General features: G+C 47.0%; 1 protein-coding gene and 1 long non-coding RNA gene across 3 annotated transcripts in view; one reads left to right on the top strand and one right to left on the bottom strand.

The window, feature by feature from the left end:
- Window positions 1-7,025, top strand: part of LOC137419423 (uncharacterized) — an 18,444-nt gene extending 11,419 nt beyond the window's left edge. The window contains exon 2 of the long non-coding RNA XR_013620956.1: window positions 6,710-7,025. This is a non-coding gene — a long non-coding RNA (uncharacterized LOC137419423). The remainder of the gene's footprint in view (window positions 1-6,709) is intronic.
- Window positions 1-15,900, bottom strand: part of WDR43 (WD repeat domain 43) — a 118,459-nt gene that overhangs the window by 37,451 nt on the left and 65,108 nt on the right. For both annotated transcript variants that reach the window (XM_068132612.2, XM_068132621.2), the window contains 6 exons: window positions 13,436-13,582; window positions 12,905-13,042; window positions 12,678-12,764; window positions 12,525-12,556; window positions 8,833-8,896; window positions 8,612-8,725 (listed from right to left, as the gene is read on the bottom strand). In XM_068132612.2, coding sequence (XP_067988713.2) covers window positions 8,612-8,725; window positions 8,833-8,896; window positions 12,525-12,556; window positions 12,678-12,764; window positions 12,905-13,042; window positions 13,436-13,582 — 582 coding nt within the window. The remainder of the gene's footprint in view (window positions 1-8,611; window positions 8,726-8,832; window positions 8,897-12,524; window positions 12,557-12,677; window positions 12,765-12,904; window positions 13,043-13,435; window positions 13,583-15,900) is intronic.

Raw genomic sequence — 15,900 nt, 5'->3', positions numbered from 1 at the left:
CCAGGAGCAGCTGGGTATGACTGGGTACGGTGGGTACAGAGAGGGATGGGTTTGGGACACAAGATTTAGAGGCAAACACAGAGTTGAGGCATTCAGCTTTTTCACGTGCGGAATCAGCCGTGTGGCCGTTTGAGGTGAGGGAGGGGATGGAGGGGGAACAAACACCAGAAACAGATTTGAACAGACGCCACCAGGATTTGGAAGAGGGAGACAGATAAGAGAGTTCTGTCCTGAGAACGGAGAGATATTGTTTCCTGGCTCTCCTGGGGGTGGACACACACTTGTTTCGGGCTTTGTGAAAGGAAATGAGATTTCCTTCCGTTGGATTTGCTTTCCAGGAGACGAAAGCAAGTTGTTTCTGGGCAATAGCCTCACCACAAGATTCCGTGTACCATGGACGGGAGGAAGGGTATGACAACTGAAGACGAGATGGGATAAATCTGTGCATGAGAGAGAGCAATTTACTTTGGAAGAATTCCCAGGATGAGTTGATGTCAGAGGCGGTAGAGATGGGAGACCAGTCCAGATGATTGATGGCTGCTTGAAGACCGTGCCAGTTGGCCTGAGTGAAATGCCAGACTCGTCGACGCTGAGGAGGCTCTCTGAGAATGGTCAGAGAGATGTCCACTTTAACAAGCACATGAGCAGATGAGCCGATTGGAGCAGAAGAAGAGCAGCAGACATTTTCAGGGAAGTTTGTCATAACCAAGTCCAGAAGAGAAGATGCTTCGTTGACTGAGATCCGGGTCGGGAAATTGACAGATTGTGTCAGTCCCAGTGAGTCACAGAAATCCTTTGCTGAAGAGCCATGGCTGGTGAGAGAGGAACCCACACCCAGCCAACTGGCATGGTGACAATTGAAATCACCACATATGAGGAAGAGAGAGTTGGGATGGGTAGATAGAAGTTGGTCCATATTATCAGACAGCGAGATGTAGATGGAGTCATCACTGTTTGGTGGACGGTACAACACACATATGAACAAAAGGTGGGAGCGAAGGGGAAGCCGTAGCCAAAGGTATTCCTGGGGGTGAGGTGGAGAGAGGGCAGTGCAGGGCGAGTGAGGAATAGAGTTTTTTATAAAGATAGCAACTCCCCCTCCAGGACGAGGCTCAGGTCTATCATACCGGAGGAGGGAGTAACCTGGGAGAGATACCAAGGAATCAGAGACATCATGAAGGAGGAAAGTTTCTGTTAAGCAGATCACGTCTGGTTTATCAGAAGCAACCTGTATGGAGAGATCAGTCAAGTTTGAGCGAAGGCCCCGGATGTTTGAGGTCCATACTGTTAAAGAAGAGGAAGGGGGAGCATCGGATACAGAACAGGGGGGGGGGGGGGGGGAGCGGTAGGGTAAGATGTGGAAGAGGAGGAAGAGGTAGGGAGAGCTGTTGAAGGTGTGTCAGAGATTTCAGAATAGCTTGGAGAAAGGGAAGAATGGGGCGGACAAAAGGTTTGATGGTGATTGGGTGAGGCGCAGTGAGGTGTTATTTGAGGAGGGGGAAGAGTGAGGCAGAAGGTTGAGGGAGATGAAGGTGAAAGTTGGAAGGGGGAAGAAGCGGGGAGGACGCTTTGAGGAGGAGGGGTGGGAGGGGAGTCTAGGAGGGGAGGAGTGAGGGAGGGTCTCGGAGGGGAGGGGTGTGGGGGGAGTTTAGGAGGGAAGGGGCAAGGGGGGAGATCTGAAAGGGATGGGTGATGGGGAAGATTTGGAGGGGAGGGGCAAGGGGGAAGATTTGAAAGAGATGGGTGATGGGGAAGATTTGGAGGGGAGGGGCAAGGGGGAAGATTTGAAAGAGATGGGTGATGGGGAAGATTTGGAGGGGAGGAGCAAGGGGGAATATTTGAAAGAGATGGGTGATGGGGAAGATTTGGAGGGGAGGGGCAAGGGGGTGGATTTGGAGGGGAGGGGTGATGGGCAAGTTTTGAAGGGGAGGGGTGATGGGGAAGTTTTTGAGGGAAGGGGTGATGGGGAAGTTTTTGAGGGAAGGGGTGATGGGGAAGTTTTGGAGGGAAGGGGTGATGGGGAAGATTTGGAGGGGAGGGGTGAGATTGGATTTTAGAAAGTGTACGATTAATGGGAAACGAACATTTATTGCAAAATGAGTTTCTTGAGACCTTCAAATCAAAAATACGTTTGAGGACGCTGAAGGATGGGTGGAGTTCTGGAGAGTTTAGGGAATGGATGAAAGAGGCACTGTAACTGTAAGAGATGGAATTTTTTTTTGGAATGAATAGATTTGGTGAGCAAGTCGAAAGCATCCTTTTATAGAAGAAGAAAAAGGTGTTATAGTATATGACAGAATACAGTTCTTCAGGGGACAGTTGAAACATTTTTTAACGACGTGAACACGTGATCACGAACAACGTGGTCGAAGCACCAACGAACAAATAAGAACGAACAACGGATAAGAACAGAGAAGGGGTTTTTTTTTTTGGTTTTTTTTGTTTTGTTTTTTTAGTTGAGATGAAAACAGAGACAGAGACCGAACGTGAAACGTGAAAAATAGAGACCGAAAGTAATTGCGAGTGTAATCGGATTTCATCCGATTGGATTCGTATTCTACTTTTATTATACATTTTTAACGTATAGCAATACATTCCGGTACAACATGAAATCAGTTTATTAACAGTGCGTTAAGGGACGACCTCAGCTGACAGGATGATCTCGAGTTATGCACAGTCTCAGGCCTGCGGATTTCACGGTAACGATCGTTACCGGTAGCGTGTCGGTAACGTGATAGCAAAAACACGGAACCGAAAGTACGTTTCCCATCGCAGAAAGGCAGTGTAAGGCAAAAAGATGTAGTATTTACCTTCACGTGTGATTTGCAGCTAACTATTTTAGAAGTTGAGTTTTATTTCCAACAAAATTAGGCCGGCAAAGCAGATAGCATGTAGTTTCCCACATTCAGGTTCGCGAAATGACTTCCGCTTTGACAGACATGAGCATCAGTCTAAATCACAGACTTCCTTTTCAAAATGGCATCCGTTGCTAAGCGAAAAAACCCCGAAAATGTCACATTAAAAACATTACGAAAATGGTCATTCAGTGACGATTTTGAAGCGGCTTGCGATGCGGAAGGCTTGGTCACATTGCTTCGCTGCAAAGTATGTGCTACTCATTACACAGACATACGGAAGGAGGCATCGCGCCGGGGCATAAGCGGTCCACCACTGACGGCGATTGTAAACTACGTGAACGGCGTGACCTATGTTCACAAGGCAAAGGGAGACACTGACAACCGAACCTACTGCAGTACATTTGTTCCAATCCAGAATTTATTTAACAAATACTTAGGCATATATCAGTACTGGGTAGGCCTATATTACTTTGCTAAGCACAAATAATTTCAATATTAAAACATAAAGATTGATAACAGTTTACAACAACAATAGTCCATAAATAATGAATAAATACAATATCATTGGCATTTTTAAAATGAACGAAAATTTAATAATATTAATTTATTAATTTTAAAACAGGATAAGCCCATCAAATTGACAGAATTTGCTCTTCTCTGATAATAAACATCAACCTCAATAATGAACATGCGTTAATTACATTGCATACATGTAAATGACAGGATTTATTATTGGAGACTACATTTTTAATTTTGTATTACAAATGTTTTGCTTTACAAATTCTAAAGGGAAAAAAATCATTTCCCATTAGGTTTGGGCACGGAACCGGAATTTGGTTTCCCATCGGTTCCGGTAAACTTAAAACACGGAACGGAAAAACGGTTACCGATGAGATCTGAAATCCCCAGGCCTGCAGTCTGCTCTAAGCTGTCGAGCCTGGGTTTGGATCCAGACACGTCTTACGACATAAGTAGGTGGGCGTTAAATATTCCCATGGTGTCCTTCATGAAGAATGGGCGAGCCATCACGGGTTCCCTGAAGAAATTATAAATTCCTGCCCGAACTACTGTTGGGAAAGCAATGGCAAACCACCCAGTGTAATCCTTTCTCAGGAAGCTGCTTTGGCGGCACCGACGCTCAGTAACAAGGATGGTATTGTGGCGGTTACCTTATGTGCAGGTAACCGCATGTGGCGGTTACCTTATGTGATTACCTTATTTGGGCATAATACACGTGCACGGGCCTGTTGGACTTGTGGTTGTGCGGACGTGAAGCACGCGCGGTTGCCGGAGCCACGCCCTCCGAAGAGGGCTTTTGGCTTTATATAAGCGTGCCGACTTCCGTTCGAGTTTAGTGTGCTGGATCTTGCTGTTACAATAAACCATCTTCGAACCCTACGAATGGCCTCGTTCTCTCCCCTTCCGCGACTCCTAAACTCTGGTAAATACAGGATAAGTCACAACCGAAAATGAATTGCGAAAATGAAGGCGTTTTAAAAACGATAGAGCACAGACATGTAGAGAGGAGAGGGGAGTAGGGGAGAGTGGGAGCGGGATGTGTGGGGAAGGAGAGGGGAGTGGGGGAGACAGTCGAGTGGGGGGAGACAGTCGAGTGGGGGGAGACAGTCGAGTGGGGGGAGACAGTCGAGTGGGGGGAGACAGTCGAGTGGGGGGAGACAGTCGAGTGGGGGGAGACAGTCGAGTGGGGGGAGACAGTCGAGTGGGGGGAGACAGTCGAGTGGGGGGAGACAGTCGAGTGGGGGGAGACAGTCGAGTGGGGGGAGACAGTCGAGTGGGGGGAGACAGTCGAGTGGGGGGAGACAGTCGAGTGGGGGGAGACAGTCGAGTGGGGGGAGACAGTCGAGTGGGGGGAGACAGTCGAGTGGGGGGAGACAGTCGAGTGGGGGGAGACAGTCGAGTGGGGGGAGACAGTCGAGTGGGGGGAGACAGTCGAGTGGGGGGAGACAGTCGAGTGGGGGGAGACAGTCGAGTGGGGGGAGACAGTCGAGTGGGGGGAGACAGTCGAGTGGGGGGAGACAGTCGAGTGGGGGGAGACAGTCGAGTGGGGGGAGACAGTCGAGTGGGGGGAGACAGTCGAGTGGGGGGAGACAGTCGAGTGGGGGGAGACAGTCGAGTGGGGGGAGACAGTCGAGTGGGGGGAGACAGTCGAGTGGGGGGAGACAGTCGAGTGGGGGGAGACAGTCGAGTGGGGGGAGACAGTCGAGTGGGGGGAGACAGTCGAGTGGGGGGAGACAGTCGAGTGGGGGGAGACAGTCGAGTGGGGGGAGACAGTCGAGTGGGGGGAGACAGTCGAGTGGGGGGAGACAGTCGAGTGGGGGGAGACAGTCGAGTGGGGGGAGACAGTCGAGTGGGGGGAGACAGTCGAGTGGGGGGAGACAGTCGAGTGGGGGGAGACAGTCGAGTGGGGGGAGACAGTCGAGTGGGGGGAGACTGTCGAGTGGGGAGAGACTGTCGAGTGGGGGGAGACAGTCGAGTGGGGAGAGACTGTCGAGTGGGGGGAGACAGTCGAGTGGGGGGAGACAGTCGAGTGGGGGGAGACAGTCGAGTGGGGGGAGACAGTCGAGTGGGGGGAGACAGTCGAGTGGGGGGAGACAGTCGAGTGGGGGGAGACAGTCGAGTGGGGGGAGACAGTCGAGTGGGGGGAGACAGTCGAGTGGGGGGAGACAGTCGAGTGGGGGGAGACAGTCGAGTGGGGGGAGACAGTCGAGTGGGGGGAGACAGTCGAGTGGGGGGAGACAGTCGAGTGGGGGGAGACAGTCGAGTGGGGGGAGACAGTCGAGTGGGGGGAGACAGTCGAGTGGGGGGAGACAGTCGAGTGGGGGGAGACAGTCGAGTGGGGGGAGACAGTCGAGTGGGGGGAGACAGTCGAGTGGGGGGAGACAGGTGAGTGGGGGGAGACAGGTGAGTGGGGGGAGACAGGTGAGTGGGGGGAGACAGGTGAGTGGGGGGAGACAGGTGAGTGGGGGGAGACAGGTGAGTGGGGGGAGACAGGTGAGTGGGGGGAGACAGGTGAGTGGGGGGAGACAGGTGAGTGGGGGGAGACAGGTGAGTGGGGGGAGACAGGTGAGTGGGGGGGAGACAGGTGAGTGGGGGGGAGACAGGTGAGTGGGGGGGAGACAGGTGAGTGGGGGGGAGACAGGTGAGTGGGGGGGAGACAGGTGAGTGGGGGGGAGACAGGTGAGTGGGGGGGAGACAGGTGAGTGGGGGGGGAGACAGGTGAGTGGGGGGGGAGACAGGTGAGTGGGGGGGAGACAGGTGAGTGGGGGGGAGACAGGTGAGTGGGGGGAGAGAGAGTGGGGGGAGAGAGAGTGGGGGAGAAAGAGTGGGCAAAGGAGCAGAATGTGAGGGGAGGCAGAGGGGAGTAAAGGAGAGGGAGCAGGATGTGAGGGGATTAGGAGAGATGGAGCAGGATATGAGGGTAGTGAGAATTGAGTGGGGGAGGGAGCGGGATGTTAGCGGAGGGAGAAGGGAGTGGAGGAGACAGGGGAATGGGGGAGAGAGGATGGGGGAGGCACACTGGGTATTTCGACTTTTGTGTGTCGGAACTTATGACAGCTGTTTTGGTGCTTCCATTTGATTGCGTTGATAAATCGGACATCGTTTTCCTTACCCTTGGTAGGTCTTTACTCCAAAACGCAAGTAGAAAATTTTGCATGAAATACTCATAAAGGATCGAAATGTTTTTTTAGGAATTGTGTTTACGTTTTCAATGTAGATTACCACTTGAGAGCACAGTGTATTAGTTGGAGTCACTGCTGAGCTTTAACTTTGTTCACAGCTTCTAATTCTACAAGGTTTAAGTGTTTGTTGTGCTGCTGCTTATCACTTAGATGAAAGCAGAATCCCCTGCCTACACACACAGAAGTGGTGGTATATGTGGTGCTGACCTGACTGTGTGCGGAGGTGTGGAACAAAACCCTGGTGCCAGAAATGTAAAGACGCCACTTCCCGATGATTAGTACAATTGCATCTTCAGATCATCAAAATAATAGAATTTGACGATGTGTGGTTTGCTACAGACAAATTCCTAAATCAATGTGGAGCCAATCGCTCAAACAATACAAAGAAATGTATCTCCCAAAGAACAAGCCTCTTCTTTCCCAAGTTCAACAACTCTTCCCTGAATACAATCCATTGTTAATTTCAGAGCCTTTGTCATTGTGTTTGCCATGTCAACAGAGTGTGCGCAATGCAGTTGAGGGGGCCACTTCGAGTTCAAGTGCTTCGAAGCTCCATAACTTAACCCCTCGTCTTCAGACGCTGCTCTCTGCAGCAAAGCAGAGAGTTGAATCAGCTTCACGAGCGACACGTACAAACTGCAACGGTGACTCCTGCCAAATATGTGTTGGTCTTGTCGAAAGATATCCTCCGCGAGTTCCAGCCCCACCTCCCGATGAGGTTTCTAGCTTCAAACGCCGAAAAAGAACCATTGTTACATCAACTATTGCTGACGATTCTTCAGACGCAAAGCTAGATTTGGGCACCACTGACTTGCTTGCCATGCAAACCGATATGTCTTCATCAGCCCGTGCAATTGCCAAAGCTGCAGACGGTCAACGTGCGCATGCTCTGCAAGATGAATCACTAATTTAATGTCCTTCCGGATCAAAAATCAGAAAAGCTGCTTCAGCTGCAAACAAAGCATTCCAGACAGATTTCAATGTTGCTCCATGTGAATTCTACTACATTCGCGATCTGGCAGAATTTGTTCCAAAATGCGTATGGCTACGTGGGAAAAAGATTTGTACGTGTTATTTTTGATGGTTAAGATTTCTCAAGGCGTCTGAGTACATTCCGCATGCATGATTGATGAAGAAACGCATGAAGATGTTTAAGAGGCTAGGCGGGTAACGTGTGAAATATGGTGTAAATTAAGGCTGATGCAACCCACAGAAAGTTTTGAACTATCGGAGGGTTAACTAAATTTTATCCCACTAACTGCTAGAGAAATTGCTCACGGTCACATAGATAGAGTATAGTATAGTAGTGAATTCTTATCTTCTATTTTCAGTCTCAAGTTTTGTATTGCTCAATATTCACTTTGCAATATGTTTTTTGGTTGTGATTTCATAGTTGACAGACGTCCATTTAATCAAACTGAACGCGGACGACGGACAAGGCTCTTTGAAACTCAGCATGCAGATAATACATGCTTTTCCAAAACTGGCTTTTCAGTTTCTTACTGAGGTAACGATCTTCAGATTAGTAGTTGTAGCACCTTTTTGGCTTTGTAAGTGTACATTTTTTAAAGATGAAACTTATCTAAAAAATTAAAGCTATCAGAAGAAAGGTCTATCTCACGTCAAGACCTACAAATGTTAAGAACAAAAAGCATGATTTCTTGCTTGCTACATTATCGGAGTTTAAAATATAGCGTCAAAAGTACCGGCATGAAACATCGTAAAATTGCCTATATATCCAGTGTGGAGGGTGAGGAGTGTGGTGGAGAGAGGAGGGAGAGAGGGTGGGGGAGTATGAGGTGGAGAGAAGAGGGACAGGGAATTGGGGGGGGGGGGGGGTGGGAGAGTGGGGGATGAGGGGAAGGAGGATAAGGGGAGGGTGAGAGAGGAGGAGCATACTTTTGCTGGCTTTTCCCATCACTTAGGACGGGTACTCTTCCTAGTATGTATATATTCCGAAGGAGCCATGCTGTGCTGACCATTGTCAACAAACAACCTATGGCAATACTGTACAGCACAGGAAGTTGACCACCTTGGTATTGCCTGCCTCACCTGCTGCGTCATCATGTGCAGCTTTCCTTGAAGGCGGATCAAGCATTGGTAGTTTCGTAGACGACTGTCCATAAGCTCATAAACTGTGGAAAACTGTTGTGGCAGGTCTGGTAACTGTATGGGGAAGCAAAACACACACACAAACACACACACACAATCAACCACATGCTGCTGCAAACAACATGGATCCATAAAAAAAATCATTAGGAAGCAGCACTCACTGATGAAAGGTACGACGCATGCACGATGCACACGGTCTTGATCCAGCGCAGCATTTTTAACGCACTGCAGGGAACAAACATATTCATCATAAAATAATCTGACACAGATGTAATGCAAGTAAATAAATCGGGTTTCCACCCAGGAACTTTGCTTGAGGCCATTTGGAATCAAAATAATTGAAGAGCTGGTGACTCAGTGTAGTTGTCAACATTGAATGCAAATCGGACAACACAACTCAACCTACAAAGGGAAACATCCCGTGCTATGAAGGGAAATCTTCTTGTTTAACAGCCACAATTACCACATTATTGTGGTGTTGGCCAGTGGAAGTTTTTGGCCCAAGGCTTTCACCGAACCGGCTGGTCAGGCTTTCCGTTCGACTAAGTAGTTAGGGCAGGAATTTGGAATTTTGGGAATGGTGCCGGCAATAGCTCGGCTACTCTGTCAAGGACACCATGAGATCTTTAACGTCCACCAATCAATGTCAGCAGACAGGACGCCAGATTAATTTCCTTCCGAGGGACAGCGCACACTGATGAATTGTCATGCCCTACCTGTGAAACACCGTAACGGCAGTTTATAGCTGGGTCAAAATTTGACTCCATGCTCAGTAGCTTAGAGGCTATCGAGCCTGGGGTGGAATATATTTCCCTCCAGATCTTCAAGACAGCTGTTCACCACCATCTCAAATCCTCTCCAAACCAAAACCGTGATCTTTTCTGCACCCGTTAAACCACCCCATACTCCCGCAAAATGTTATATTTCTGTATCCATCTTGTCCACCCCTTGTGTTCTCACCTACCCCTCATCGTTACGCTCATCCTTTGTTTGTCCATCTCAGTCTATTTCCTCCCTTGACCCTGCTGTTGGAATTTCCCTCTTCTCTCTGCAATTCCTTTTGTTTCTTGGCATCCTGATCCATTCTGTGATCTAGCTCTTCTACGAACCTAGACTCTATCCTGCACCCTCTCCTCCTCCACCACACCCGCACCCCCCAAAAAAGCCTAGTGTGTGTACCTCTAAGCATGAGAAAAAAAGAAAAGAGGAAGCTGGATGCTGCTCATGCTATACTGAGACCATACAACATGAAGCCACACTTGAGGGACATTCTTCCAGATTATAGAGATGGACACTTTGTCGAGGATTGTTGGACTGTTCTTCATCACCAACCAGGTTGACCTACACATGTTGGATGACGAGATAAATTGCAAATCTGCAGGATGTGGACAACACCACATCCATTAATATGAGGGAGTGGGGGAGACAGGGATATGGTGTTGTAAATACATTTTTTGCTCCTCAAGGATAGCCCAAACACACTCCCGGTGTTCGGGCTATCCTCAAGAAGAAACAAAAATCACTTCTCTTGATGCCCTGATCGCACAGTTGAACAAACAGTAAATTATTATGCCACTGAGATTGTCAGGAATTTCCGCAACCAAAATCTGTTACAGTGCATGTCTGTGAGGGATGCTGACGATCATTGGTTACCACCCTGAATTAAATCTCAGGTATGAGCACAGTCGACGCTGATGCCTCCGAATTGCACCCAGCAAGAATTAGAAGAGACAAAGGTGACTTGGAAAAGATAATCTGTGTCATTGAAAACTCGTGCAATCCATTCAGAGAAAGCACTGTACAATATCCAGACAGGCAAAGTGTCCAGCATGACTGTGAATGAGTACGTCTTTCTACTTCGCCAAAAGGGAGAGAGGCAGAATGCTAAATTCACGGAGGCCTCCATACAGGATCCTGCCCGAAACAACATCTTCTATTTTGAATGTGACGGTAGCAAAACAGACAGGCAAACCAATAAGAAAGTCGCCAAGTTGAAATGCACGCAACACTTACTGGGACGGCTCATCTTGAAACCAAAACAGAAAATCTCCAGCAGGTACTCTCCTTCTTGTTGACTCCTGTGCCATTGTCCCTGTGCTCACAGATAGAACCTTGGCCAAAACAGCTAAGAGTAAACTTCTTAGATACTTGGAGGATCAAATCGAGTCTGGAAGCCATCAACGGCTGATGCCTGCATTATTGATGGCAACTTATTGTGGCATGCGTTACCTCTGAATATACCTTGCAGCTACGGTAGCCAAGCTTGACGCATCCTGATCCAGATCACTGCTCTGCCGTCGGCGCATTGACATAGTATTCGATAAGGTCAATTAAAATCCATCAATGAAGGATGCAGAACGGGATAACAGAGGCTTCGATGACGGTCTACTCCATTACTGGCCCAGCTCATCAAGCTCATCTGAAACTTCGACAACAAACTCATCTGAAACGGAATGATGCCCTGAAGTCACCCTCTTTTAAATGTCAACTGCCTGACCTGTTAGCACAAGTGGGGAAAAGTCAATTCGGACCCATTATATCAAATATCTAAGCTTTCATGGATTACAATGACAAATGTGTCCAGATCAGGTCATCGCAGAGAAGGTCGAGGCACAATCATGCAATCACCATGAAGCAGATACACACTTGTGTATTCTCTTCAGATAAGTCATGACTGCACCAGAATTCATTGGCAGTGTTGTTGTGAGGGCTTCATATATCGATATAGCTGTCATACTATTTTTCCACTGCCACAAATATCGGACCAGAATTTGGATGGACATGAATTCCAGAACAAAACGGATACATGTGGCCTGTGGGTATTTCTTATATTGCAGAGATAATAGGATGATGTATGTGCACTGCTCTCCCTGCTTTCATCTCTTCACCAGGTGTGACTACACATCATCCTTTGTTAGGCTGGGGAAAGTTCGACCAGCAACATGTCTGGAGGCGAGTGGGTGATTCAAGGAAACTTTCCCTACTTTGGCCTGTGAGAATAAAGTCGATGACAACACTGGTTGCCATCGTGACATTCACATACAGCATGTACGCGGTTTCAGTAATGAAATCTCATTCAATCATGCTCGGTTTCTTGCGTTTGATAAAGCCGATAGACAGGCCAAGAAACCCAAAAATCCACTCTGCAAATTGAGGGAGATCACTACCAACAGTTTGTCATAACTTAGAGCACACCCTCTCCATGTCCAACCATCAGCATTCGTGGCCAGGATGTGGGCGCATGCTGATGAGCAACAAATCAATCGACCCCTGGAAGAGGGTTAGGAGCTATCGCATGGTTCATACGATATTGTCCGATTTCATGGTCCACAGCTCTCCGAAAAACTCAAGCTTGATCATGACTGGGGAATGACAGTGATCGCGACAGAGATGATAGCCTGTCTCTATCATCGAACAATGAAGATGGCTGACCATTGACAAAATTTTAGATGTCGTTCATACAATGTACATCCATTTGCTGCAATTTCATTGAGCTGTTCGTCGACATTTTGGCTAACATGTTTACCGCTTAATCTATTTCAGCATGGCTTTAATTCAGTGCCAGGGGCGCTAGTCTGATCTGGTTGAACTTAAGAATGAGCTTTTCAAGCTTTGAACTGATGTGAAAATAGAACCACACCATTGAGAAATTTGCTCCCAGAAATTTGTCAAATTAAACCGGGCCTAGCTCCCAGAATACAAGGAGAGCAGTATTGCATTACATAAATAAAATTATATTAAAAGCCATTAAATTTGCGCTGCCTAGATCATTGCACAAACTTCCACCAATCTTGGAAAATATACAAACAAAACCATTCACTTTCAGAAGGGAAAACAGCTAGTAGTGGCTCACCTCCTTGGATGGGATTGGAGCCTCTTTGTTACCTGCAAAAAAAAAAAAAGAAAAACATTTTTCTTTTCTTTTTTAACGCTAACATTACACAAAGGAAACGAAGTTTTTTTTATCACTGTTCATGAAGCCATAAGGAAATGGAGAGATACCTACCACCTGTATGAGAGGAAGCACCATTTGGATTGGTAACTGGGCCACAGTACTATAGACGAGGCTGTTCTGCTTCATCTGCAGAACTTTCTGTGGGTGGCAGCAAAGGGTTCAGGCAGCCATTAGAAAAATCAACGACACAATCTTAACAGCAATCAAATTTAAATGCATTAACCTTGCAGAACTCAATCCACACAATACATTTAAAAGTTAATTTTCTGAGGACCTACATTGAGCAAGGGCTCGTCATTGCTCTCCAATGCCTGGGATAGTAACACATTGAAGTCGGTCAGTTCCGTAGTATCTTGGCGACCTGGTGAAGGTTCACACATCTCTAGGGAAGACAGTCTTGCCTCAAGACTCTGCTCCTGGAAGGAGGAATAAGGCCACCTACAAAGGTTAGAGTTAGATCGCTCTCCAGTGAGTATAAATTACATTTCAATGTCTCCATGCCTCCTTCTGTCAACCCGTTACAACCCTTCAGAAGCCTGGCTCTTAACACCTTTAATGCTCATCGATATTGACTTAATGTATGTGCAGAGTAGAAGGTAAAAAAAAATACATTTTTAAAGTTCCGTCATACCACCCCTTTTTTTTTCCCCCCCCTTCGTACAGATATTAATGAATTATACCTTTAAAAACAACATGATTAATCTGGAGCCCTCAAACCAATAGCACACTAGAGTGGAATGTAAAAGAAACAAGCCAAAGTGGAAAAATGCTACTTTGTCTCAACATTAGGTTTCTGTCGTCCATCTCACCTGCCCCGAAACGCCAACATTGTCCTCTGTGTCTTTCCGCTTGCAGCCACGCTGACTCTTTTGCTTACCCATGGAAACGCCTCTCCGTGTGTGCCCAGGCAATCCAGGCACAAGTACTTTTGAGTCCTTCACCAGCGGTGTTTTCATCTGGCAAGACAAGTTTTCAACCGAGTTATACGTTTTTGTTTTTTTTGATACAAGATCGAGGCTCGTGAAAGAGCTAACATTAATCACACAAAAAGTCAAACCGACACAAAACACAAAATAAGGGGAGCGGTAGACAAGATGGGGGGGTGAGGGGGAAGGACACAAACACAACATTTGAGAGCAGGGACATCGAAAGAAATTTGGGAGGGGGAGGGCATGGGGGGAGGTGGGAGAGGTATAAAACATATGAACACTGCAAGGACTTCCAGGAAAGAAGTTGGAATTTCAAAAAAAGTGTATCTGGAGTGAATTAGCGGGGGTAGAAAAGATCAAGGTTTTGGATGGGGGAAGATAAGAGATGGTGGTGAACAGCTGTTTTAAAGACCTGGAGGGAGGAGTGGGATTGAAGAGAGTGAGGAGTTTGTTCCAGAGGCGGGAGAAAAGGGGAATGAAAGAGTGAAGGTGAGCAGAGAGCCTAGATTTTGGCAGTTTAACCAGAAGAGGGCTGCAGGCAGATCTTGTGCGACCTGTAGAATATTAGGGGGACAGAGCACAGAGAGAGCTGGGAGAGCAAGGCCGGAGAGGAGTCGGTAGAAGACAGAAAGACCACCAACCTGCCTGCGGTGAGTGAGTGAAAGGCCCTCGGAGTTAGCTTCATCGCAGGAGATTCCAATAATTCTTATGTAAGTCAGATGCACAACGGCACAAAAACAATCACCGACACATCGATCTTAAATTACAGTCAAGTCAAATACCCATGAATGTCGTGCAAGTAAAATGAAAGAAAGTCCCGAGACTAAAATCCAATGGCTGGATTTGAAACAAGACATCCTAAAATTAAGTTCATTTACCTGGCTTTATATCCACCCGTATAATCTACATTTGATACAATACTAGATCAAGAAGAACGAAATTTGCAGGATATTGTTTTCAGTATCGCCTCAAAAATGATGTTGTGGTATCCAAAACACGATTTTTGTAGTCGTAGAAGACAACACATCCCATACAATGAAAATTTCACACATGAGACTGCAACGGTTAAAGATTTGTCATGTCTTATGACCACCAAGAGATTATGGAGGAAGCTTTTTCTTTTCTCCACAATGTTGAGACTCATGGAGGAGTGAGGTAATGGAGGGCAAAATGGCAATGAACTGGAAATGCAGTAGTGAAGGAACAGTTGGACACAATAAACAAAGGCATGAACAAACTAGAACGGGCACTCGGTAGAGCGCATACCTTCGCCGCAGCTACTGTTCTGTACTTGGCATGGGAGTGTAGGGAACAGAACAAAAATACGATTTTGACCTTTTCGTGACCTTGACCTTGACCTTTGACCCGATTGCTCCCAAAATCTAATCAAATGTGTCCCGTATAATAACCAATCATCCCACCAAATTTCATGCAATTCGGTTGAATACTTTTTGAGTTATGCGAATAACATACACACACACACACAGACATACAAACTAGAACGGGCACTCGGTAGAGCGCATACCTTCGCCGCAGCTACTTTTGTTGCCAAAATAAAAGACTACAAGATCTGTGTAGCAAAGCATTTTGGCATTAGTTTCATATAAATTGGACACAAATTGACCGCGCTATGGTAAAAAGACGATTTTGACCTTTTCATGACCTTGACCTTGACCTTTGACCCGATCGATTCCAAAATCTAATCAAATGGTTCCCGGATAATAACCTATCATCCCACCAAATTTCATGCGAATCGGTTGAATACTTTTTGAGTTATGCGAATAACATACACACACACACACACACAGACATACAAATAAATACACAGCGATCAAAACATAACCTTCCGCTTTTGCGAAGGTAATAAATACACAGCGATCAAAACATAACCTTCCGCTTTTGCGAAGGTAACAAGAAAAGAGGAGAGAGAGAACAGAAGACTTAACACGGCAACCGTCAAGTAGAGGATTGGGTTAAGATAAGGTGGATTAACGGGGGTTGAAAAGATTGTGAGTAGGGATAGGAGATGAGAGGAAATGGTGGTGCACCGCCTGCTGGAAGCCCTGGAGGGAAGAGGGGGAAAATGTACAGCCTCAGAAAAGAGATTCCACCAATGGAAGAAACGATGAACAAAACCGTTCAAGTGTGCAGTAACCCATGATTTTGGGAGTTCAATAAGGAAGGTTAAGAACATGTGCCTTACCCAAATAACGCATGTATCATGCACCTGAATGGAGGGTCAGAGGGCTGAGAAAGTATGAGCTCCACCTGAGAAAAAACTGTTAAAACACTGCATATACCTCCGCCAGGTTGAACAGTTTACGTTTTGTATCCAGACCTGAACC

The sequence above is a fragment of the Myxine glutinosa genome, chromosome 1 (genome assembly GCF_964187855.1).
Source record: "Myxine glutinosa chromosome 1, kmMyxGlut1.1, whole genome shotgun sequence".
NCBI lineage: Eukaryota > Metazoa > Chordata > Myxini > Myxiniformes > Myxinidae > Myxine > Myxine glutinosa.
Note: the sequence above shows the minus strand (reverse complement) of the source record. Positions and strands in the feature narration are given on the sequence as shown.